At 50.6% G+C, this 23,263-nt stretch overlaps 1 protein-coding gene across 7 annotated transcripts; it reads right to left on the reverse strand.

The window, feature by feature from the left end:
- Positions 1 to 2,497: 2,497 nt before the first annotated feature.
- Zmiz2 (zinc finger MIZ-type containing 2) lies at positions 2,498 to 22,104 on the reverse strand. 7 transcript variants are annotated; one of them, XM_046437822.1, is made up of 19 exons: positions 22,018 to 22,104; positions 13,762 to 13,877; positions 13,550 to 13,664; positions 12,988 to 13,190; positions 12,601 to 12,784; positions 12,071 to 12,331; positions 11,709 to 11,888; positions 10,998 to 11,075; positions 10,657 to 10,825; positions 9,858 to 10,002; positions 9,563 to 9,773; positions 8,462 to 8,567; positions 8,070 to 8,227; positions 6,862 to 6,929; positions 6,194 to 6,262; positions 5,658 to 5,902; positions 4,805 to 4,974; positions 4,470 to 4,712; positions 2,498 to 3,650 (listed from the first exon to the last, which is right to left on the reverse strand). In XM_046437822.1, the coding sequence occupies exons 2-19, from the start codon at positions 13,809 to 13,811 to the stop codon at positions 3,543 to 3,545; spliced, it is 2,763 nt and encodes a 920-aa protein (XP_046293778.1). In that variant the 5' UTR covers positions 13,812 to 13,877; positions 22,018 to 22,104; the 3' UTR covers positions 2,498 to 3,542. The 7 variants fall into 7 exon arrangements, with proteins under 7 accessions (XP_046293778.1, XP_046293780.1, XP_046293776.1 ...); XM_046437824.2 differs by having other exon boundaries at positions 13,762 to 13,874; positions 22,018 to 22,098; XM_046437820.2 differs by lacking the exon at positions 22,018 to 22,104 and adding an exon at positions 21,660 to 21,752.
- Between the last annotated feature and the right edge of the window lie 1,159 nt (positions 22,105 to 23,263).

A 23,263-nucleotide genomic window follows, 5' to 3' on the forward strand; every position in this document is an offset into this window, starting at 1 on the left:
TTTTCTTATAATCCTTTTTGTAAAGTTTGTATTACCATTTCCATTTTTTTCTTCTTGATTGAACCCAAGATCTTGCGCATGCTAGGCAAACATTCTGAGTTATACCCCCAATCTCCCACTTTCACTGATCAGTTATTTTTGACTCCCCCTCCCCCACACACACACACCCCTCCGGTACCAGGAATTGAACTTGTGGGCTTTCTGCCATCCTTAGCCCCCAGCATTTTTTTTTTTTAAAGACAGAGTCTAAGTTGCCAAGGCTGATCTCTAACTTGCAATCCTCCTGCCTCAGCTGCCTGGGTCACTGTGATTAAAGGTGTGCACTACTGCAACCAGGTTTTTGTTGTTGTTGTTTTACTAGTTAATGGCTTATTAAACTTATCAAACAGCCAACATTTTTATATTCTAATTTTTCTTTTCTCTATACTAATTTTCACTTCTTCTGCTAATTTTGGGTTTAGTTTGTCCTGTTCCTAATTCCTTGAGATATAGAGCTGTTATTTATTTAGGTTCAGGGGTTGAACCCAGGGGCACTTTTACCACTAAGCCATAACCCCAGCCCCAACCCAGCCCCCTTTTATTGGATAGGGCCTTGCTAAATTGTTTATAGCCTAAGTTGTTGAGGCTGGCTTTGAACTTGTGATCCTCCTGCCTCATCCTTCCAAGTGGCTGAGGTTACAGGCATGCACTATCACACCTGAACTGGCTCACTCTTTTTAAAAAATATTTTTAGTTTTTTATGTGGTGCTGAGGATCGAACCCAGTGCCTCACATGTGCTAGGCCAGTGCTCTACCACTGAGCCACAACCCCAGCCCTCATTATTCTTTTTTAATACAGGCATTTTACAGGTATAAAGTTCCCTTAACACACTTTTGCTGCTTCCTGTTTCAATTTGTTTTCATTTATCTCAAAAGTATTTTAAATTTTCCCTTATGATTTTGACCATTGGTTGTTAAAGATTGTTAATTCTCATAATTTGTGAATTTTCCAGTTTTCTTTCTGCTATAAGTTTCTAGTTTTGTTCCATTGTGATCAAAGAACACAGGATTCCAATCTCTTAATTATTGAGACTTGGTCAATCTTGGAGAATATTCTCTATGAACTTGAGGAAAATGTGTTTTCCTCACATTGGTGGTTCTATTAAGCCCAGTCAGCTTCTTTCCAAGTTGCATATACTTAGCACATACATGAGAATATACTGACATGAGAAGCCCAGGTGAAAATCCAGGAGGCCACCACTCACCTTGAAGATTAGAGCCTCGCCAGCATCTTTGCTCTTCCCTGAGTGTACCTGTCACGTCTCCACAGGTGAACATGTGTGGAGCCCCTTCCCTTCCTTTGTTAGTACATATGTACAAATCCTATGCAACTCATATTGATTTTGAGCTTTAGAAGAATGGCATTGTACTGTTAGAGCTTCTACACCTTTTATTTCACATTGTTTCTGGACCTGTTCATGTCTAGAATGTTCTGGCACAGTAATCCCTTATCCACCCTCTGAGGATGGACTTTTGGGTAGTTTGCAGCCTCTTGCTGGTCCCAGTCTCCTGGTTTCTCTCTTCTACTTAGGAGCACCCAGACTTGCAACAGGCTGTGGGGATGGGTGATGCACAGCAATGAAGTGGCACCCCAAGTAAGGGGGGCCTGTTTCCCACTCCCCCAGAGTGGGTTGTAGTTGAGGGGACTCTGTTGAGCATTGTTCCCACATTTCCTTAGCTCTGGCATTGGCCCACTGTTGTTCCTACGTTTTTCTCCATTTCAGCTCCCAGGGCTTGAAAGGGGAGACAAACTGGGAAACAAAGGCTCTTTAGGGGTCAAGAAGGCCCACCTGTGTAGTCTCAAATGTCACTGGCACTCAGAGCTGCCAGAGGACCTTCCCATCCTGACACCTCCCTTCCTTCTACCCCTGTAGCCTCCAAGCTCCCAGACAAGCACCTCCTCCAAGACGGGCCACGGCAGCTGGCCAAGAATACCAGGCACTCCCCTCTTCCCTGGGTTCCTATTTCCCTCACAGTTCTAGTTTCTCTTGCTAGATGGGATGGCCCTGGGGAGGGGTGGGGCAGGGACTCAGGGCTCAGGACAAGAAACACCTGGATCCTACCAAACTGGATGGGCAGATGGTAGCCAGGATTAATTCTGCACCCTCCACAGGCAGCAACAAAGAGAGGCCTCCTAGGGACACAGCCTAGTGCTTGTCAGGCCCCCTGGCTGGGTTGGGGCACCCAAGACAACTGGCTCCCTGCCCCAGGACACACCCAGGAAAGGTGACATGATGGCAAATGTCACCCAGGCAAGCCTGGGACACTTTACAAAATAACTCTCCAGCTGAAGCCAACTTGGAAAATTCCAGGGAAAAGGAAATTTACCATGGGGCAGGAATAACTGAGGCTTGGTTCAGAACATACAGAGCTTGATGTAGGGCACCAAAAGCCAGCTGTGGGTTGGGCCTGGTCCCCAAGGGAGACCACAGTGCCCCCAGCACGAAGGAGGGACTCATTCAGGCCCACCAAGAGGGAGTCCTTTAATAGAGATTGAAGACAGGAGACAGGACAGGGTCAGGAGCCCTGATTGCACACGCAGGCCCCAAGCCAGCAGATGCAGTGGCTTCCTCCTCCCCACCTGGGTGTGGGCCCACAGGGTGGAGACGGAGAGGTGGTTTTAAAAAACACAGCTGTACTAATTCTTCACTTTCACAGAAAAGGGGAACTTGGGAGAGCAGCCCACTGGAGAAATATTACACAGAGCTGAGTCTGCGAGCCCACCCTGAGCCAGCCAAAGCTCAGTCTCCTCCCACTGCACTGTCCCTCCCCCAGCTGTCTGCACACGGGAAGGGCAGAAAGCACAGGGAAGCCTGGGCTGGCTGTACAACAGAGGAACATGCTGACTTAAATAGCTTTCCCCTCCCTTTCTCAGCTGTTAGTGTTTCTACACTATGTACATTGTTGTGCTTTATAGCTCCCCTACCCCCAGCCTCTGCCTGAAGCTTAGGGTGGAGGGAGGAACCCCACACCACACAATGCTGGCTGGGCAAGAGCTCTAGGCCCCTGAACTATGCATTCTGCTTGGTTCTGAGAGCAGGGGCTGCAGGGCACAGGCCACTGGAGCTGCAGGCCAAGGACACAGAGTCAGCCAAATTGCACACCCGACTCTTCTCCCAAAAAGGAGTGGAAACAGAAGGGTCAATGCTTGACGAGATGCAGGCTGGGTGGGAGCAAGCAAGGGTGGAAGGACAAGGTGCAAGGCTGTGAGATTAGGGGCACAGGGTGTGTGTGCAGTGGGTGGACAGGGCACCTCAGCAAAAACCATTCTGTAGCAGTGAGCCTGGTGGAGGGAGGGTGATGGTGGTCTAGGGGCCCCTCCATTAGAGCACAGGCTGCTTCTACAGTTCAGGGCTGGGGACAACAGTGGCAGACCCTGGTTCTGGACATCTGATGAGGAATTTTGGGGAAGAGTGCCAGGTGTTCTGTGGGGCTTGGAGAGGAGGGCAGGCTGTGGTGATGTCTCTGAGTGTGTCCCTGCTAGGCCAGGGGTTAACACAGGATCAGTTGTTCTCAAAGAGAGAGAGCAGGTCATCATTGCTGTTTGTCGGGAGGTCAGGTGGGCCCAGGTAGGACAGCAGCTCATCAGGGTTGGTCAGTTCTGGGAGTAGCTGAGGACAAAGCAAACATGTTAGCAACTCTGGTCTCAGACCCATCATGCCCAAGTGGCCATACTGCCCCTGCATCCAAGCCCTGTTCCCAGGCCCGGCAGGGATGCTAAGTGGCCCCTCATCTAATGAAGGATGGATTTCTGGGCCTCACTGACAGCCTACACAGTTGTCTGAGATATCCCAGTGAAAGGCTGTTCTGGGGTCAGAAATAGCTCTTGGCATGGTGCTCAATACTACCAGGCACCAGAGTGCCCATCCAAGGTGGCCCAACTGTGCATGGAGGTGCACAGGCCTAAAAGGGGATCCCCAAGGTGATTCTCAGGCAGAATATAGATGGCAGAACTTCAGCCCCCTAGAATTTTCTGCTCTGGACTGCTTGTTCTAATCTTTTTCATGTGGAACTTCAATGAATTTCCACCATGGTTCAGGGATGGTCAACCCTGTCTTTCATGCACTGAGCTTGGGTTCACACACCACCCATGCATGTGTCAAGAGGCAGAACCACTGAATGAGCAGACAGGTCAAGCCAGATTCTAAGGAGTGCAGCAGAAACTTCCAGCCCAGTCTTCTTTGAGGACTCTTCATATAGCTACTGCAGCATCCAGCCAAGCCACTCACTAACCACACATGGTACCTGGCACCTCACAGATATTTCAGATACTCAACACATGAATAAGAGCTGCATTTGGTTGACATTATCTGGCTGGCTCTCCCTGAAGGATCATTGTCTTCCCTTCTACAAAGCAGTGACCCAAGGACAACACACAAGCCAACTCCAGCAACTCCCACATGCTCCCCACCACAGGGCCTAGTACTCACATCCAGTGCTGGTTCTGGGGCCTCCCCTGCCCCAGACATGCTGGGGGGCCCCATCACGCCTGTGGCAGGATTGAAGGCCAGCTCACCAACAGACCCTGAGCTTGCTTGACCCAGGGGCTGCCGGGATGCTGGGGGAGGGTTTGGATGGTGCAGTTGGGGACCTGGGGGTGCCCCAAGGTTGGAGGTGTGTAGCCCTGGTGGCCCAGGATTATGGGCTGGGTCCAAGTGGCCCACTGGTGCCATCTGAAGATGGAGAAAAGACATGTTAAAACAGCTAAGGGGCTCCCTGAAAGACCTCACCCCTATCCCCTGGATCCCTTATATATCACACTGACCTGGCCTGGGAGGCAGGGAGCAGACTTCTCTGGAGTCAGGAGACTGCTGGGAATGTCAGACTGGTAGGAGATGGGAGGTGGCCCCGGGGTGAATTCAGGAAGGCTTGGGGTGCTGGGTGTGGGGGGTGGGAAGGACTCCGGGAAGGGTCCAGGCCCCAAGAAGCTGGAACCTACAAGAGGAAAGTCAGGTTAGAAGGGCTCATGTTGGCAGAAGGGCCAGTAATGTGCCAGCTGAGGCACAGGTAGGACGTAAGAGTGCTCACCCATAGACAACAATGATTTGACAATTTTTTTTTTCATTGCAGCCAAGAAGGAACTGGTCTTGAGATGATCCTAGGAGTGGGGGCCTCCAAGGTGATGGAATGGGACCCACCACAACAAAGTACACTGTACCTGCACAGTGGGTCCCCACTGGACACTCCAGCCAGGAGCCAGTCAGTGGGAGTGTTATAGCCAAGAGCCCCTTACTCTATCTAAATTGGGGGAAAGGGCCATGGCCAAGACTGTACCTCTACCACCACATCCTTGGGATGGAATGTGTAGGACAGACACCCTTGGCATGTTTTGGTTGGATATGGGTGTTTTTTTTTTAATATTTTTTTAGTTGTAGTTGGACACAATATCTTTATTTTATTTATTGTTATGTGGTGCTGAGAATCAAACCCAGCACCTCACACATGCTAGGAAGTGCTCTACTGCTGAGCCACAACCCCAGCCCCTTGGTTGGATATGTTTACAAAGCAGGTGCATGACCTGCATAGTGACAGTTCCATAGGCCAGGAGACTCCTCTGGAGAGGATGAGTCGCTGGTCCAGAGTCACCTGAAGTTTGAGGCTGTGTGTGCTGTACTCACCCTGGCCAGGGTAGTCGCTGGGGGCAGGGGCTGAAGGGGGCTGCAAGGGGGTGAAAGGAGCAGCACCGGGGCCCAGGGCTGCAATCATCTCCATCACGCTGGGCATGAGCACATGGGCAGGGCTCATGGTGCGGCAGCGCTTCAGCACCGGCCCATCTGGCTCCTCCTTGATGTGCACATCAGGTTTCACAGGCACTGGCTTCCAGCTGCATGTGGGGTCGATGGTGATCTCCTCATAGTCAGAGCTAGGCAGGGACACATGGGTACTGGTCATCTGTCTACCAAGCACCTGCTGCCCTTCAATCCCAAGGAAGTTTCCAACCAGCCTTTCAACTCAAACACTCTGCTATATCCAGAGTGCTTTCAGGTGCTATGCATGATGTGGAGCCTGGGATTGATATACATGGGAGACATGGCACTGCCTCTGGTCTGGAATTGAGTCACTCCAGGGTAGTGAAGAGCTCAGAAGACTACACTCATCCCAGGACTGCCCTCTGGTGGCCACAGACACGGGGTGGCAGAAAGAAGACACTTACTTCTGAATGTATATCAGGATGCCCAGCATGTACTGGTCCACCTCCAGGCCCTCCAGCAATGCTGTCTTGCTACAAGTAACAAAGGGGACATGGCTTAAAGGCCTTACCCAACTTCACCCTGGGCCCAGACCCCATCACTTCTCAGGCCCAACACCTATGTGAGGTGTCTGTGCATAGTGACCCCGTGTGAGGCAACCCTGCATGAGACGACTGTCCAAGATGATGCCATGTGAGGTGACCCTGTACACAGTGATTACAGAAGATAACCCTGTGTGAGGTAAACTTATATGAGGTGACCCTGCATGAGGAAACTCTGCAAGTTGCCCTTGTGTAAGGTGACTGTAAGAAGTTGTGAGGTGAAATGGGCACAAGGTAACCCTACATAAGAATACCCTATGGATGATTTCTACCTCTGGGGAATACTGGCCAAATTATATTGTTATATTGTGTGCAAGTATGAATATATAACAACAAATCCTACCATTATGTACAACTATAATGCGCTAATTAAGAAAATATGGGGGAAAAAAAAAGGTTTCTGCCCTGAGCTGAGCCTTCCTGGTATGTGCTGTGACTACTTCCAACAGGCTTGTGTATTTGGAAGTTTCACTTATAAAAGCCTCTGAGGACGTGGCAGTTTCTCCCTTGTCACACACCATGAAACTCACTTGCATACGGGGCACCTCCAGGTCCCTCGCTCACAGTTGAGCTGTAGGTATGACTCCAGGTCAAAGCACTGCAGAGATGGGAGACAGGTCATTTCTCACTGTGGGCTGGGGTGAGGGTGATATGTTTTCTGGATTTCTGGAATATGTCTTAAACCCAGGGGTGCTTTACCACTGGGCTACTTCCCCAGTCCTTTTTTTTTTTTTTAATACCTTTATTTTTTATTTATTTGTTTTTATGTGGTGCTGAGGATTGAACCCAGTGCCTCACACATGTAAGGCAAACGCTCTACCAACTGAGCTACAACCCCAGCCCCCAGCCCTTTTAATTTTTATTTGGAGACAGGGTCTCCCTAAATTGGTAAGGGACTCACTAAATTGCCAAGGCTGGCCTTGAATTTGTGATCCTCCTGCCTCAGCCTCTCAAGTTGCTGGGATTATAGGCACATATCACCATGCCTGGCTCCACTGTAACATAATTCTAATGGACCATCCCAAGCATCTCAACAGAACTGGAACCCGCTGTGACCAAAGCAAGAATTGGGCAACTGTACTGATAAGGAACCATTGCCAGACACCATGTTAAAGGGAAAATTATAGTACAGAGCAGCATGTAACAGAGAGGGAGGAGAATGTAGTTTCTTGTCTAACACTGGGTATTTCTGCAAAGACAGAGACTTTCATGGTAGGGCAGGAAGAAGACCACACCCGCATCCTTATGCTTTTTAACAATGGAACCCTGTGAATGCAGTAGCTAGTAGAGAAGTGAGTAAAATGGTGATTATATTTAGAAGAAACAAAAGCCTAACCTCGGGGCAGCCAGGCCCAGCGGCCTCCATGGCAGGCCTGGTCCATGGCCTGTTGGCTTAGGTGTTCAGATTCCACTTCTGCCCCAGAGGATGAGGCTGAGGTGTCAGCTCAAAACAATTTTTTTAATTGTTGATAAACATTTGTTTTTATTTGAAGCTCTTACAATTCAAATATAGCTATGAACAATAATGTGTACATTTCTGTCGGATATATAGCCAGAGTACAACTGTTTCACTATGAAACATACATATTTTTAAAAATGATATCTATAGCTTTCTCAAGTAGTTTTTCTAGTTTAGGATTCTATCCAATATGATCTCAAGTTTCTAGTTGCTCCACAAGCTCAAAATATTTTAAAGGCAGCAAATTTGGGCAAAGTTCTGCAGTGACCACCCACCTACCTGTATGTGGCGACAGTCATGACCACGGGTAGGGAGCTGGATTCTGCGGAAGGTGATGGGGCACTTCAGGGACACCTTGATAGCTGTCTGTTCCACCCCATCCTCTCCGTTGGGCCCAGGGGTGCCAGGGATGGTGCCACTGCTGAAGTTCCGCTTTACTGACAACAGGGGAAGAGATCTGAGTAAAGGGTTTGCAACATGGGAGGCTATGAATGGGGATGTCAGCCAGGACACTGAATGGTCAACAGCTCCAAGGTGTTACTTAACTACTGCCATCAGCTAACTACTGCCATCAGCCTGGGAGAAGATGCATTGTGTGACATGCAGATGTGCCACATGAAACACTGTTCAGCTTGGGCACAGCCCCAGTGGTTGTGGGTGGGGTCACTCACTCTTGGTGATGCAGTGCTCAGCAGGCAGGAGACGCTTCTTGAGTAGGCCCTGCAGTACGGAGCGGACAGATGGACGATGCACCAGCTGCAGCACGAAGAGGTGGGACTGCAACACAGTGGGGGATATTGTATGTAGGGGGAACACAGGTGTGGGGATGTGGGGACATGGTTTTGGGGAACACAGCTGGAGAAGAGTAGTTACGTCAGGGGTACCAGGCTGGGAAGGGAGGGGTTTGGGGTGAGATAGTCAAGGGGAGAGGACCAGACCAGCCATGTTTCTCATAACTAGGCCCTATCCTCCTGAGTGCTAAAGCACAGTCAGGATGCTTTCTACTTTCCTGGAGCCCAGGAGACTCTGGCCTCAGGCTGCTGGTGCTCTTGCCCATACTCAAACATCTCAACAGCTCTACTGGGCATTCTGTTCTTGTTCATCCACTGCCTAGTTCTCACCTTGCCATAAAAACACAATACCTGAGCTGGGATTATAGCTCAGTAGTTGAGAGCTTGCCTAACAACCCTAGGCTCTAGGTTCAATCCTCAGCACCACATATAAATAAATTAATTAATTAAATAAAGGTCCATTGGCAACTAAAAAAATATTAAAAACAAAATACCTGTATGCCTTGTATATCTCCCTGCTCATGGCATCCAATCTTACTGACACTGTGTCTAGTTCAAACCTCCTAAGTCCCACAGAATGAGGATTCTGAGCTGTCCCATCCCCCGGCCCTTGTTACATAGGTCCAAATGAGATCCTGATGGCTGGAACCTGGGTGATGTTGAACCTGCTATGGATGGAACTCTGTGAGCTTGCTACACAACTTTGTTTCTCTCATAGCATCAACATGAGTATTAAATCTAGTAAATATAATCTAACTGGAAAATAGCTAGGATGTTTTTAACTGGATCCCTTTCTTAAATGGCAAATAGAAAAGAGCTTAAAATAAAAAGTGATAACAAGAAGCAATGTCTTTTTCTTTAAGCTCCATAGCCCACAGCCTGGCTCTGGGCCCACCCATCCTCAGCCCATCCATGACCCCAGGGATAGTGATCCAGGTGGTGTTTCAGCCAAGCCCTGCCCATACCCTGCAGGATACTCACGCAGCAACAGGCGGTGACGGTGATCTGGATGGTGTTGCGGCCAGGCTGGCACACGTGTTTCAGGTAGAGGGGCTTGTGTGAGGTCTTGTTATCTCCACGCTCGATGGTGAGGGGTGTGGCATTGACGCTGACCTGCACGGAGGCTGGCCAGTTGGTGTTCATTTGCCGGTCTTCATGGTGGTAGCACTTGAACTGCAGTTCCAGGTCAGGCCTGCAAAAGGAAAAGGATGATCAGAGACTTCACACTGAGTATGGATGGGGGTGGAGGGGCTGGGGCTGGGCCAGTGGGGATCACCTCAGCATCAAAGTCTTGTAGACTGAGTCTCGAAGCTGGAAGACGTGGTTGCTCACAGCCAGGTTGTGCTGCAGGCGAAAGGGCTCCAGGACTACCCCATCCCTTACAGGGAAGGTCAGCCGCAGCTCATCACAAGGACCATTACCTGGTGACAAGAGACCATGTTGGCTATAAACTGGACACCAACCAGAGCATCTATAGTTACTCAAAGAGGGCATCCTGGAGCCCCTTGCCAGGTCTGCTCTGAAGACCTGAGCTGTGCCCCACAGCCAGGGCCTCAGACAGCATCTCTCCTGAGACCCTGGGCCATAGATCCTAATGTTCATCTGCCTCAATTACCCAGCCTAGTGTCCACTGAACTATGACAGGGGAACACAAACCCAACTCACGCAGAAGATGTTTACAATGTTTTTTTAGAAACCAGAAGGCCAGGATGTCAGTAGCCATCACCCAATTGCTCAATTTGAGGTTTCAGGATTCTAACTTCTGCTGTGATGGTCTCCTTGGAAGCAGGGGTTCTCAGCTAAAGATAGGCTTCAATTTTATATAAAAAATTTTGTGTCTGTGGATATTTTCCTGTAGATATCTATAGCTCTAACAGATCTGCGCAGGGCCATGAATAGAAAACAAAGGTAAAGGCCCAGAACCATACAGTCTATCTTTAAGATGGAAACCTTAGCTTTACTTGGGATCAAGCAACTGCCCCTGCTCTCCCAAGCTCCCACAGGGCGCTAGAGCCCTGGTATTCCCCATGTCTGCCTAGTCTGTCGCAGCTATTGTCCTAAGAGTGAACACTCACCAGAGGGCGATGGGTGCAAGGAGCTGAGACCTGGTTTGAGGTCAGGCAGGAAGGGAGACTTGACCTCCTGGCTTGGGGACATGTATGGGACACTGCTGCTGGGCGTCATGGGTGGTGTGGGATTGCCTGGCAGTGGGGAGCTGGGGTAGCCAGGGATGGAACGGGCAGGCTATAGAGATTGAGCACAAACAGTTAAAGCAGAATGGTAGGATGGGTGGATTAGAGTTGTTCATGTAGCACCCACTGGGAAACATGAGAACAGAGGTGGAGAGAAGGCAGTCCCTCTGTCCACATGCCCACCCTGTGAGCCTCCCAGCCATCCACCCAGCCGAGCCCCATACCCCACTCAGGCCAGGCTGGCTGTAGCTGACGCTGCCCCCGTTGAAGCTGGTGCCCTGCCCGTTGAACTGTTCTGCAGGCTGTGGGAGAGAAAACTGAGTGCATGTGGGCCCTGCCCCCAGTTGAATCCCCCGGGCCTGATCCTAGAAGTTCACCACAAACAGAGCTGCCAATCTGCATAGTCTTTATGCTCTGTTGTATATCCCACATATTCCATAAGACACATTACCAATATTATAATGTAAAAAGATACCACTATAGAAAAGGGGTGACTCCACACATGGAAGGGGCTGAAATGACACAGGTGCACTCAAACCTCCCCTTTTTATCCTCCTCCAGCTGTACCAACTTGCCCACCCAGACTCCTAGTGAGGTGCTCTCTACCCACCATGTATCCAGATGGTGTACCACCAGTAGAAAAGGCTTGTTCCCTAGATGGGTTTCTCTACAGCAAGTAGAGGGAATGGGGACATTTTCCATAAAGAATGTCAGAATGGCTTGAGTGCTTGCCTGCTGCTCCCTATGCTGAATTTCCAGAGATTCATGAATCTTGTAGAGGTTCCTTTCAGAATTGAACCCTGCACTGGCTGGGACCCCTGTGAGGTTCCACCCACTCCCTGACTAGCCTATACCCCTCAGGGGCAGGACTGCCTCAAGGTCCCCACTATTCCCATGACAGTGGGCCTGGCATAGGCCAGGGGAGCTGGCCCTACCTTGTAGTGCAGTCCTGCAGGGCCTGGTGCAGACAGGGACTGGCCCATGCCCTGCTGCAGGGGTAGTCTGTGCCCAGGGTAAGAGGGGGAAGGGGCAGGGGGTTGCCCGGGGCCGGGCGCATACTGGGCAGTGCTGGGCGCGTACTGGCCTCCTTGTAGGTACTGTTGCCCTGGATACACCTGAAGAAGCAAATACCCCAGAAAGAAGAGGCATCAGCAGGCAAGTAGTGCCCCATGTGCTGGGGGCAGGGTCCCCTGGTCCTGCTGAGCATGGACAATTTTCTCACTGTAGGAGCTGCTCTTACCACTTGGGTGGGGGAAACAGCACCCAGGGCCCCAGGTTGGGTGATCAAGACACTCACCTCCGAGTATGCTCTCTTGACCCCTTGTCGGGGCAGCGGCTGGGCCTGGGGAGGACCAGGGTACCCATGCTGGGGTAGGCGCTGCCCTGCATACAAGGGCGTCATGCCTCCTGCCCGAGTGGGGTTCATGGCCATGGGGGAGAGGCCAGAGGGGCCCATCATCCCTCCCATGCCAGTAGGGTTCATGCCAGGGGGGACGCTGGGCCCCCGGGGACCTCCATGCTGCAGAAACTGGTTGTTAAAAGACTGTCCAGTCCCCATCTGGGAAAAGAAAAAGACAGAATGGTTTACACTCCCCCCACAAATGGGCACATGGCTCACTGGTGCTGTGGGCATGTACCCCTTGCTACTGGTTTTAGGGCCTCTCCCCCTTCAGACTCTTTTTCTTCCTACTCATTTCTCTTTCACTGGTTTCATAAGCCCCCAGTGAGCACATTCCGTGCTTGACCCCAACACCTTGCTGAGATTCCCCTGGCCAAGTCCCACACACGCTGGCTGCCAAATGGGAGGAGTTGGGGGGTTGCCCTCACCGCTCCATATTGGCTCAGCTCCTGGCTCTGCTTCTCTTGCAGGGCAGCCACGGTGGCTGTGGCTGTAGCTGTGGCAGTGGCTGCAGCGGCAGCCACGGCAGCTGCAGCTGCTGCTTGTGTGAAGTCAGCGGAGGGTCGTGCAGCATGTGAGGGGAGACCCAGTCCCCCTGGGCCACCTGCATATCTGCAAGAGACACAGGACTGCCACACTCTCTGCACAGACTCAGCCTAGGGCCACACAGCACTTAGGGGGAGCCAGTTCTTTCCAGACTCTCCACGGTAGCTGCTGGAGCCAGTGGGGAAGCAGAGAGGCAATGTCCAACAGTTCAGAGGTGCCCGCCAGGTTGATGGCTTCTAGCCATCTGTCAGATGAGGGGCCCTGCTTACCCGGTGGTGAAGCTGGGGCCCCCGGGGTAGCCCCCACGGCCATACACACTTTGCTGCACGTAGCCCTTGCTAGCACCACCTTCAGCAAATGCCTGCTGTCCCAGGCACTGCGGGGAGGTCAAGGCGGAGCTGCCACCTGCCACACCAGGCATCATGGAGCCACCAGGGGGGCTTCCTGCAGGGCCCATGGGGTTCCCCAGAACCTACAAGGAAGTGGGAATCACCAAAAGGAACAGCTAAAGCACCCTCTTCAAGCTGTAGCTCTAAAGTACTAAAAACCAAAAGACCTGGTTAGTGGCGGTATAGGGGACGGGTGGGGGCGGGGGCGGGGGCGGTGGGGGAGTACCTGCCCATAGGTCAGGTTGGGGTGATTTGTGGAGGCCGGCTGAAGACAGAAGAAAACCTATGGGAGTGTGAAAGAACCAGCACCCAAGGACCTGAGAGAATCAGGAAGCCCCATCTTTATGCCCCAACCTCCCCATTTAAGTTCCTTGTCTTTCAGAGCTCTAAGGCACTGCCAAGGCTCTCACTGCTTGGGGGAGGGACTCAGGTAGGTGCTCACCTGGCTCTGTGTTGCGTTGCCGACTCCCCACACGGTAGTGACCACGGATAGCGACCCAGCAGGCTGAGTGGCGCTTTGTTGCCAAGGCACAGACTCGTATGCAAATGAACCATCACTACAGGAAGAGTGGCTGGTGAGGCCTAGGTCAGGAGGCCACAGGTGCCCAAGAGCACATGGCCTGCAAGGGACAGGCCACAGGAGCCCACACTCACCCGTGTGGCGCAGGGGGCAGGGCAGGTTTCATGGGGTTCATGGAGTTCATTGGCGATAGAGCAGCCCTACAGACCGGGTCTGCCAGTGCTTATCTGGGACTCTGTTGCTCTGGCTGCTGGACAGGAGGGAAAGGATGTGAATTTAGATGCCACCTGAGACCCTTTTAGCAGAGTAGAAAGAGCCCAGGGCCACCAGGCCAGCCCCTTCTTCTGCAAGGGATGGCTAAGCTCCAGTGGTAGGTAGGACAATGGAAGAGGCTGATATTGGCTCACCAGCCCAACCTCTGTGCCTCACACTCAGCCCAGAAGCTGGCATGAAGCCTTTCTGACCCAGGGTCTGCCACCCAGAATCCCTGGATCCACCCTGGAAACAGACTGATTCCAAAAACTTGCCACACTCTCCCCCACACCAAGAACTGGATATCCATCCATGTAAAGCTATTAAAAAAAAAGTCACCCCATAGTGATTCGGGGATAGAGAACAGGTTGCCAGAAGCCCCTCAGGAGGTGCTGGCAGGGAGGACACACAGGGCCGATAAGGGCATCACCAACTTGGGATCTTGATCAACCTGGGCAGGGACCTGGAGAGGGGCAAAGCTAGTGGGGGCTCTAAATAAGAGGTTGAAAAGGTCAAGAAGCAGGTACAGAACAGCTACCTTCCAGCCTGGCATGGGGAAGGGGGATGTGGGATACCTGCTGAAGCAGGGTATATGGACCAGCAGCCCAGCCCCTGGCTGGCAGGTCCTTCTAACCAAGAGAGCAGCATAGGGGCTCTAGGTCAGGGAACCTCAAAACTGACTCAGATGCCACGGGACGAAGGGCTGCCTGAAACTGCAGGCACAGGGGCCATGCAAGCAGTCCTACCCCTGTAGGCCCATCTGTGACATTCAGAGTAAGTTTCCAACCAGGCAGAGACATACAGAGCACAACAAGTGGAGGACTGATAGGCACCAAAGCCTTGGAAGGGACCCGATGTGGCAGGTGTTTATAAGCAGGGGTGGGGAAAAGGGATGCTGAACCACCTTTGTAGGGTCAGGGTAGGTGGACCACAGGGATGTGGTCATAGTAGACAGCAGGTCAAAAGAGTACAACAGGCAGGTACTTGTAGGACATGATGCCAATACTATGGAACTCAGCCTGCTGTACTGAATTTGCTGCCCCAATTAGTGAGCCACAGGAATCTTTGGTCTGTTTCCAAGTGCCACATTCCTCACACTGCCATAAGCAAGACCCTTACTCAAGCCAAGCCCAGACACTCCTAGGCCCCACTCCTATACTGCCTCCTTCACCCAAAACTGGTACTACCTTCGGTTCTAATATATATAGATCACCCCTACAGAGGCACATAGGGCAACTGGTAAGTGGTTCTCAGGAAGCTCCTGGGGGAGGCCAGGCATGTTTCACCCTGGATCTCACAGCCTTTGGGGGCTACAAGGCTGCCACACACACACACACACACACACACACACACACACACACTCCGCAAAGCATGCTGACCTCCTGTGGTTCCCATCTTGCCACCCTAATACTTACAGGGCCAATCTCTTGCCCAGGAGAAAGAAGGTATCTGACATGAAGGTAAGCCCAGCACCCACCTAACTTTGTCTCACCCATATCTCAGTACTGGCTGAGGTAAAGCATCCTTATCTGCTCTGCAAATACTGACCTAGAACCTCAGCAAGGGTGAACCATGCATCCAAGGGTTCAGAACAGGTAAGAATGAGAGGTGACTTAGCCATGCCTTGGCAAACGGGACACCTGGACCTCCACTGGCCCTTCCCACACCCAGCAATAGGCTTCGTGGGAAAGGAAACCAATTAGAGGAAAAGGAGGAAGTGGAGGGATGTCCCAGCTACACCAGTCAGGTCCCCTGTCCTCAGAGATAGCCAAATCCCTTAGCCCCTCCTCAAATCAAGTCCTGACCCGGGAAGCTCAGGCCAGAAAAAAGCAGGGAATTAGGATGGCCCAGCCACGCAAGGGGAGGCTGGCATCCCTATCCCCACTGCCTTTCCTAGGATGATGACCCACTAGGAAGGGGGACCTGCCAAAGGCAGAAACTTCTTCCCAGACCTGTTGGATAGGATCTGGAGCAACCGTGAGTATTTCAGGAATTAGAATAGAGATATAATAATGAAGACTGTGGTACTAACAGAAGGACAGAACTATGAAATCAGACACAAAATATATCCAAAGATATAAAAGCAATTCAGTGGAGGAAGATCAGTCTCTCCAACGAATTGTGCTGGAATAACTGGACATCTATAGTAAAACTAACAACAAAACAACAAAACAAAAACCCAGGGTGAGATGGGGGTATCTAGGGATGTAGCCCTTTGGTAGAGTGCTTGCCTGGCATGCATGAGGACCTGGGATTGATCCCCAGCGCTGGGGAAACAACAAAACAGAAAACAACCCAAACCTTACACCTTATACTGAAATTAAACTCAAAATAAACTTGGTCCTAGGTATAGTTGGTAACACAAAATTATAAAAAGTTTAGGAAAATTGGAGGAGAAAACCTTTGGGATCTAGGCTAAGCAAAGAGTTCTTAGACTTCATACCAAAAAACATAAATCCATAAAAGAAAAAAATTGATGAAATGTACTTCATCAAAATTAAAAACTTTTAAGGACAGGAATGTAGTTTAGTGAAAGAGTGCTTGCCGAGCAGGCAGAAGGCCCTGAGTTCAATCCCCAGCATGGCAAAAAAGAAAAAATAATTTTTTTCCCTCCATCTCAAGTGGTGCACCCCTGTGACTCCAGTGACAACTCAGGATGCTGAGGCAAGAGGATCCCAAGTTTGAGGCCAGCCTAGGCAACTTAGTGAGATCCTATCTCAAAATAAAAAATAAAAAAGGCTAGAGGTGTGGCTCAGCGGTACAGTGTCCTTGGGTTCAATCCCAGCACCACAAAAAATAAAAATAAAAAATAAACTTGCCCTCTAAGAAAGACCTGTTAAGAGGATGAAACAGCAAGTTGCAGAATGGAAGAAACATTTGCAAACCACATATCCAACCAAGGACTAGTATTTAAAATGTACAAAGAATTCTCAAAAAAAAAAAAAAAATCCAATTAGAAAATACACAAAAAAAACATGAAGAGACACTTCACCAAAGAGGATATACAGATGGTAAATAAGCATATGAAAAGATGCTCAGCATCACTAGTCAGCAGGGAAATGCAAATTAAAACCACAAAAAGACATCACTATACATCTAACAGAATAGTTAAAAAATAGTGACATCATTAAATGCTGGCAAGGAGAAACTGGATATCTCATTGCTGGCGGGAATGTAAAATGGCACACTGCTTTATAAAAATGAAGTCTATTCTTTTTTTTTTTTCTTTTCTGGGAATTGACCCCAAGTGTGCTCTACCACCAAGTTACCTCCCCTGCCCTTCTAATTTTTTTGAGACAGGATCCTACCAAGTTGCCCATACTGGCCCTGAACTGGCAATCCTACCTCAGCCTTCTGAGTAGCTAAAATTACAGGTGTGTACCACCTGCCATTTTTAAAAAATATGTCTTTTTAGTTGTAGATGAGCACAACATTTTATTTTATTTATTTATATGTGGTGCTGAAGATCAAACTCAGTGCCTCACACATGCTAGGTAAGCGTGGGTTAGCCATTTCTTACAGAACTAAGTACTCAGCCACTAAACTATGACATAGCAACTGTATTACTGGGTATTTACTTCAGAGAAATGAAAACTTTATATTCACATAGAAACCTGTACATGAATGTTTATAGAAGAATTATTTGTAATAACCATTGTTAACAGCTAAAGGGTGGAAACAGCCCAGATGTCCTTTGGTGGATGAATACTTAAATCAACTATGATACATTCATAGCCTGGATGTCAGAAAAAGAAATGAACTACTGATAACACAAAACCACCTGGATGAATCTCCAGGGAACTATGCTGACTGGAAAAGCCAATAGCCAATTCCCAAGACTATATATTGTATGATTCCTTTACTTGGCATTTTTTTAAAGCCTTTTTTTTTTTTTAAGTTGTAAATGGACACAATACCTTTATTTCATTTATTTATGCAGTACTGAAGATGGAACCCAGGGTCCCACATATGCAAGACCCCAGGGTCCCCTTCATGCAAGATAAGCACTCTACCCCTGAGCCACAACCTCCAGCCCTACCTGCCGCAGTCTGGCTGGGCACAAAATAACCGAGCCACCACGAGGCACTTGTAGGTTCAAACAGGAACTACTTTATTGCCTGAACTCCACCAGCACTCCACACGCACTCCCTGGGAACTCTCCCAGCTCTCAAAAGTAGCAGGAGCCACCCTATTGCTGGACAGCAGGGGTCTATATACAACTGAATACACAGCCTGTTTCAATCCAGCATCATCCAGTCACAGCAATTATACACAGCTTAACTTAATTATCATCTTAATGGCTCGCTGTCACCTCTCAACCATTCTTCTGGCAAAATGCCAGGCGCCATCCCAACTCAGCTGTGGCTCTCAACACCTACCTGGCATTTTTGATACACCAAAATCAGGGAAATGAACACACTGTTGGTTGCCAGGGTTAAACATAGTGGGAGAGGTAAATTTGTAATTTTGGCAAGAGGGAGGTGGGAGTGAATATAAGTCAGCAACAGGAAGGAGCCTGTGGACTGTATCAATGTAGTGTCCTGTGGTGATGTTATACTACAGTTTTGCAAAATGTTACCATTGGGGGAAACTGGGTAAAGGATACAAGGGACCTCTGTATTATTTCTTAAGAATTGATTCTACAATTACCTCAAAACAAATTTTTTAATTATAAACCTAGGAGGAAGTGGGGGGGGGGCAGGGGGAGGAGGGGGAGGAGGGGGAGGAGGGGGAGGAGGAGCACCACCACCACCCACCACCCTCTTAAGAGCTGTCCTGGGCTGGGGATATAACTCAGCTGGTAGAGTGCATGCCCTGCATGCACAAGGCCATGGGTTCAATCCCCAGCACCAAAAAAAAAAAAAAAGCTGTCCCGACAACCCTTCCCAACAGCAAAGCTGGTTGGGTTGGCCCAGCCCACCTTGCTGTGCCAAGCAGCATAGGGAGGAAATCAAGCAGTGAGCAGAGTCCTCTGCCTCACTTCAGGTTACACAGGACAACAGTTCCCCCAATTTCAGTGCATGAAAATCAACTCTCAGCCTGATGAGAGGATGCCCTGCCCCACACTGGATCAAAAGGTTGGGCCAGGGCACCAGCCTGCATTTCTAACACATTTACAGGTGCTACTGTTTCTGCTGACCACAGTAGGGGAGCCTCAGATCTAGGAAATGCAGAGAGCTGGGGTGAAGGGAGACACAGAGTTAGGTGTAGGATGAAGAGGAACCCATAGCAGCCTCATGTGTCACATGGGACTGGGGAATTCCACCTACAATGCTTCTCTGCTATGGGCAGAGACCACAGACATTTCCAGTTCCCCTTGAGTTTTCCTCTCTAAACTGAGAGGATTTCCTGTCAAACTCTTGAAGTGATACCTCTGGTCTCCTGAGGGCATTTCTTTCTGTAAATCCCCCAATTCCCTGGGTCTGGTATCTTATGACCCTCTGCTCCTGACCACAGAGCGGTGTTCTGTGAATTCAGACCCTCCTCCCACCTTCTCCTCCCAGGAAAGGCTGGGAAAGAGGCCAGGTCACTCAAGGTCTGGCCTGCCTGGGGGCTTTCCTCCCATACTCTCATTAAGCTGAAAGCTAGAGCCCTGAACATAGGTGCTCTGGCTTGGGGTCAGTCTAGAAGGCAACAAGTCTTTTTAGAGGTCAAGTCACATTTTCCTCCAGAAATAGGACTTCAAAAAACTCATTTTCCATTCCAGAGGTGCAGGAGGTTGAGGCAGGAGGATTGAGAGTTCAAAGCCAATCTCAGCAAAAGTGAGGCGCTAAGCAACTCAGTGAGGCCCTGTCTCTAAATAAAATAGGGCTAGAAATGTGGCTCAGGGATCAAATGCCCCTTAGGTTCAATTCCTGGAACAAAAAAAAAAAAAAAAAAAGAATTTTTTTTCCCCAGATTCCTCTTTCCCCAGTGTCCCAGAGCAGCCACAACTAGTCAGTAGCAGACTCTCTGAAGCAGGCCACCCTTTCTCAACAAGCTGAAAACAAAGCAGACTCTCTGCCTTCAAGTATGTAGGATCAAGCCAACTCAAGAGAGGATGGGGTCAAAAGGTCTCCAAGAAACAACAGCTTTGGAGCCTGGCACACTAGTACATGCCTATAGTTCCAGCTATTCAGGAGGCTTGGAGAGAACGAGCACTTGAGCTTAGGAGTTTGGAACCAGCCTGGGCAACAAAGAGATCCCTTTCACAAAAAGGATCCAAAAAAAAAAAAAAAGAAAGAAAGAAAAAAGAAATGACAGCTCAGGAGTGAGAGAGGAGCAGAGTCTTCAGTGCCAAAAGATGAAGTGATCATGTGCACAGGCAGCTGGAAGTCTTGCCTCCCCTACCTGGGAGGCCACAACACTGACTGGCCTCACTGTGGGCTAAAAGTCAGGATATCAGATTTCATCAAGAAGTTCAGAATAAACACTGACCAATAGTCCAGGCATGGGGCATTTCAGTGAATGGCTAAAGGGACAACCCAAACCTGGCTTCAGTTTACAATGTGTAAAATGGGTATCTGGTAGCCACCCTAGGACTGCAGACACATGACACGACTGTCTTTGTCATCAGCCCTTGAAGATCAATCCTAATAATGAGGATGCTCCCCAAACATGCTGGGCCTACACTCCCAAAGTCCTCCCCTGCTCTTTCTCTTCACTCCTACTTCCAAGCTTGTGATCATCGCCAGGTGTGACAAGGGCCCCAGTTCAGTACTGCTGGATGCAGTTAAGATTCCCTCACTTCTCCTGTTACCACTCTCAAGTGTCAAGGGATGCCCTCAGTTCTAGCATGCCAGGACTTGGTGATGAGTCTTCCACCTTATCTGTATCCACAAGTCACATGTTTTGTTTGTGTCCCTGTGAAATCTGCTACAACACAAATGACTTAAAAGACATCACCACCGATGTTCTTGTAACTACTGGAAAGAGGATACCCTAGGGAGAAAGGGATCAGAGCCTAGGGGACTAGGCAGAGAGGGGGTTTTTTGTTTTTTTTCTTTTTTGAGGACAGGGAAGGTGATGGGGTAAGCAAGGCAGCAGGCTGTGGGGATAGATACCTTGAGGGAACAGGACACCTGGAAGACATAGAGCACCTGGGAGGGGTAAACAAAGCACTGGGTGGTGGGGATAGGATATCTTGGGGGCGGTGGCGACCAGGACACTTGGGAGGGGGTAGAGACAAGGCATGCCAGGAGAGTAGGGCACCCTCATGCCTGAGCTTCAGTATGTCAGGTTTGGACAAGGGTGGCCTCATGAAAACCACAGCTGGGGGCTGACAGGTCAGTGTCGTCCGACCCAAAAGCAGCGCATTCTCTCCTCTGATCTGTGACGACCTCCAAGGACCCCTAATGGTGGGCACACAAGTGGGAAGAGAGGGTCGCACAGTGAAGGTGAGACCGCCTGGCCCCAGAGCCAGGAACCGCCAGGTTTGGGGCGAGGGCCGGATCAGTTTCCTTAGCTCTGGAGGAGCCTGAAGGCCGCTTATACCCCTCGGTCAACCCCCAACAAAGGCTCGGGGTAAGGATGGGACGAACCAGACACCCACGGAGACGAGTATGCCCAAGACCACGACGCAAGCGTGGCAGGTGTTTGCAGGTGGGCGGCAGAGCCCACGGCCTCCAACCCAGCCGCGAAACCCTCCACAGGCGCTGTAGCAGGCCGGGGGGGGGGGGGGGCTCGGGGGAGGGGCCGCACCTGCCCGGCCGCACCTGCCGGGCCGCACCTGCCCGCCCCCGCCACTCCGCACCTGCCCGCAGGCGGCGTAGCCAGGCGCAACCCCCGGGGCCCCACTCACCTCCTCCCGGCCTGGCGCGGCCCCTCGCCGCGGCGGCCCCCGGCCCGCGCCGTTCCATGCGCTCAGCCCGCCCTCCGCGCCGCCCGCCGCCCCTGGGCCGCCGCCGCCCGCGCCATCGCGCTGCCGCCCGCTCCGAGGGCACAATGGAGCCGCCGCCGCGCCGCTCATGCATATGCATGACGCCGCGCCGCCGGCCCCGCCTCCCAGGCCAGAGCAGCGGAGCCCCGAGCCAGCGCTCGGGCGGGGGTGTCCATGGGCCTGCGCGGCGTAGAGCAGTTAAATGGGCCAGGACCGCGGGCTGCCCGGCTGACAGGAGACGCGACTACACCGTAACCTGTGCCCCTTGCCCCCTCCACACCTTTCCGAACGCAGCGTCGGCGGAGCCACCGCGCGCTTCCTGCTCGCTGTCCGCCGGGGGCGGGGCGGGGCCTGGGCGCTGGGGCGGAGCTGGGAGGGAGGTGTGGCCGAGCAGGAGGCGGGGACTGGGGAAGGCGGGATCTGGGCGGGGCTTGGCGGGGGCAGAGCAGAGTGCGCGGGGCCTGGCTGATGGCTGCTCCGGCCTGGTCAGCGGGCGGTTCAGTTCCGGCCCTTCAAGACCGGGGAGTGTCTCTCCTCTTGCCTGGTCCTAGCCAGGCTAGTTTCGCCTCCTTCTCTTCGTACCGAACTCTTTAACTCTTCGCTCCGGCTGCGGGATGAGGAAGGACACAGCGGGGAGTCACCTAAGGGACCGGGCTCTTGATAGGGACCTGAGAGGCCCCTCATTAAAACAGAAAAAATTCCTGAACAAACTGCTACCCTCACCACTGAATTCTCTCTTTCCCGCAGGTCACCTCCCTTGAAAAGTCACTATTGAGAACTTCCTCCTGTAGGAAATAGCTTCTCTTTGATCATTTGGTATTATCATTTGCTATTATCACCCTTTAAGTATTCTGGATTTTTTCCTACGCCAAGGAAAGGAAAGACCACATTCTCCGATTACCCACAATTACGATTATTATTATTGTGACAAAGTACTTATAACGAAATATATCATTTTGATTATTTTGAAGTGTTCAGCTCTGTGGCATTAAGTACATGCATTTTGTGCAACCACCACCACCATCCCTCTTCAGGATTTTTCATCTTCCCCAAGAAACTCATATCCGTTAAATACTAACTCCTCATCCCCACCCGCCCAGCCCTTTCTACTTTCTTTTTATTTTTTTTAATATTTATTTTATAGTTGGACACAATACCTTTATTTCACTCATTTATTTTTTTACATGGTGCTGAGGATCTAACCCAGGGTCCTGCGCGTGCAAGACAAGCGCTCTACCGCTGAGTCACAACCCCAGTCCCCCTTTCTACTTTCTGTCTCTGTGAGTTAGACTTTTCCAGGAGTACCTTACATAAATGGAATCATACAGTATTTTGAAGTGGGGATACTGGGGATTGAAGACAGGGTTGCTTTACCACTGAGGTATGTTTCTGGTTCTTTTATTTTTGTGTGTGTGGACATACCATATTTAGTTTATCCACTCATCAATCAGGCATACCCTACAATTAATTTTTAACATTGCTGAAATTTCCTCCCTGAACGTCGTACTTTGTTTCTTGGGGGAAAT

Source organism: Marmota monax, unplaced genomic scaffold (assembly GCF_021218885.2).
Source record: "Marmota monax isolate L192 unplaced genomic scaffold, Marmota_monax_Labrador192_F-V1.1 WCK01_AAM20220418_F8-fsc00109, whole genome shotgun sequence".
Taxonomy (NCBI): Eukaryota; Metazoa; Chordata; class Mammalia; order Rodentia; family Sciuridae; genus Marmota; species Marmota monax.

What these genes read in the sequence shown, in the direction of transcription:
- Zmiz2 (XM_046437822.1), bottom strand. Translation starts at nt 13,811, where the DNA reads ATGAACTCCATGAACCCCATGAAACCTGCCCTGCCCCCTGCGCCACAC. An exon ending in AGCTGAGCCAATATGGAGCG is followed by an intron (nt 12,332 to 12,600) that starts GTGAGGGCAACC and finishes TTCTTTTCCCAG; the next exon opens with ATGGGGACTGGACAGTCTTT. An exon ending in CAGCGACTACCCTGGCCAGG is followed by an intron (nt 4,975 to 5,657) that starts GTGAGTACAGCA and finishes TTCCTCTTGTAG; the next exon opens with GTTCCAGCTTCTTGGGGCCT.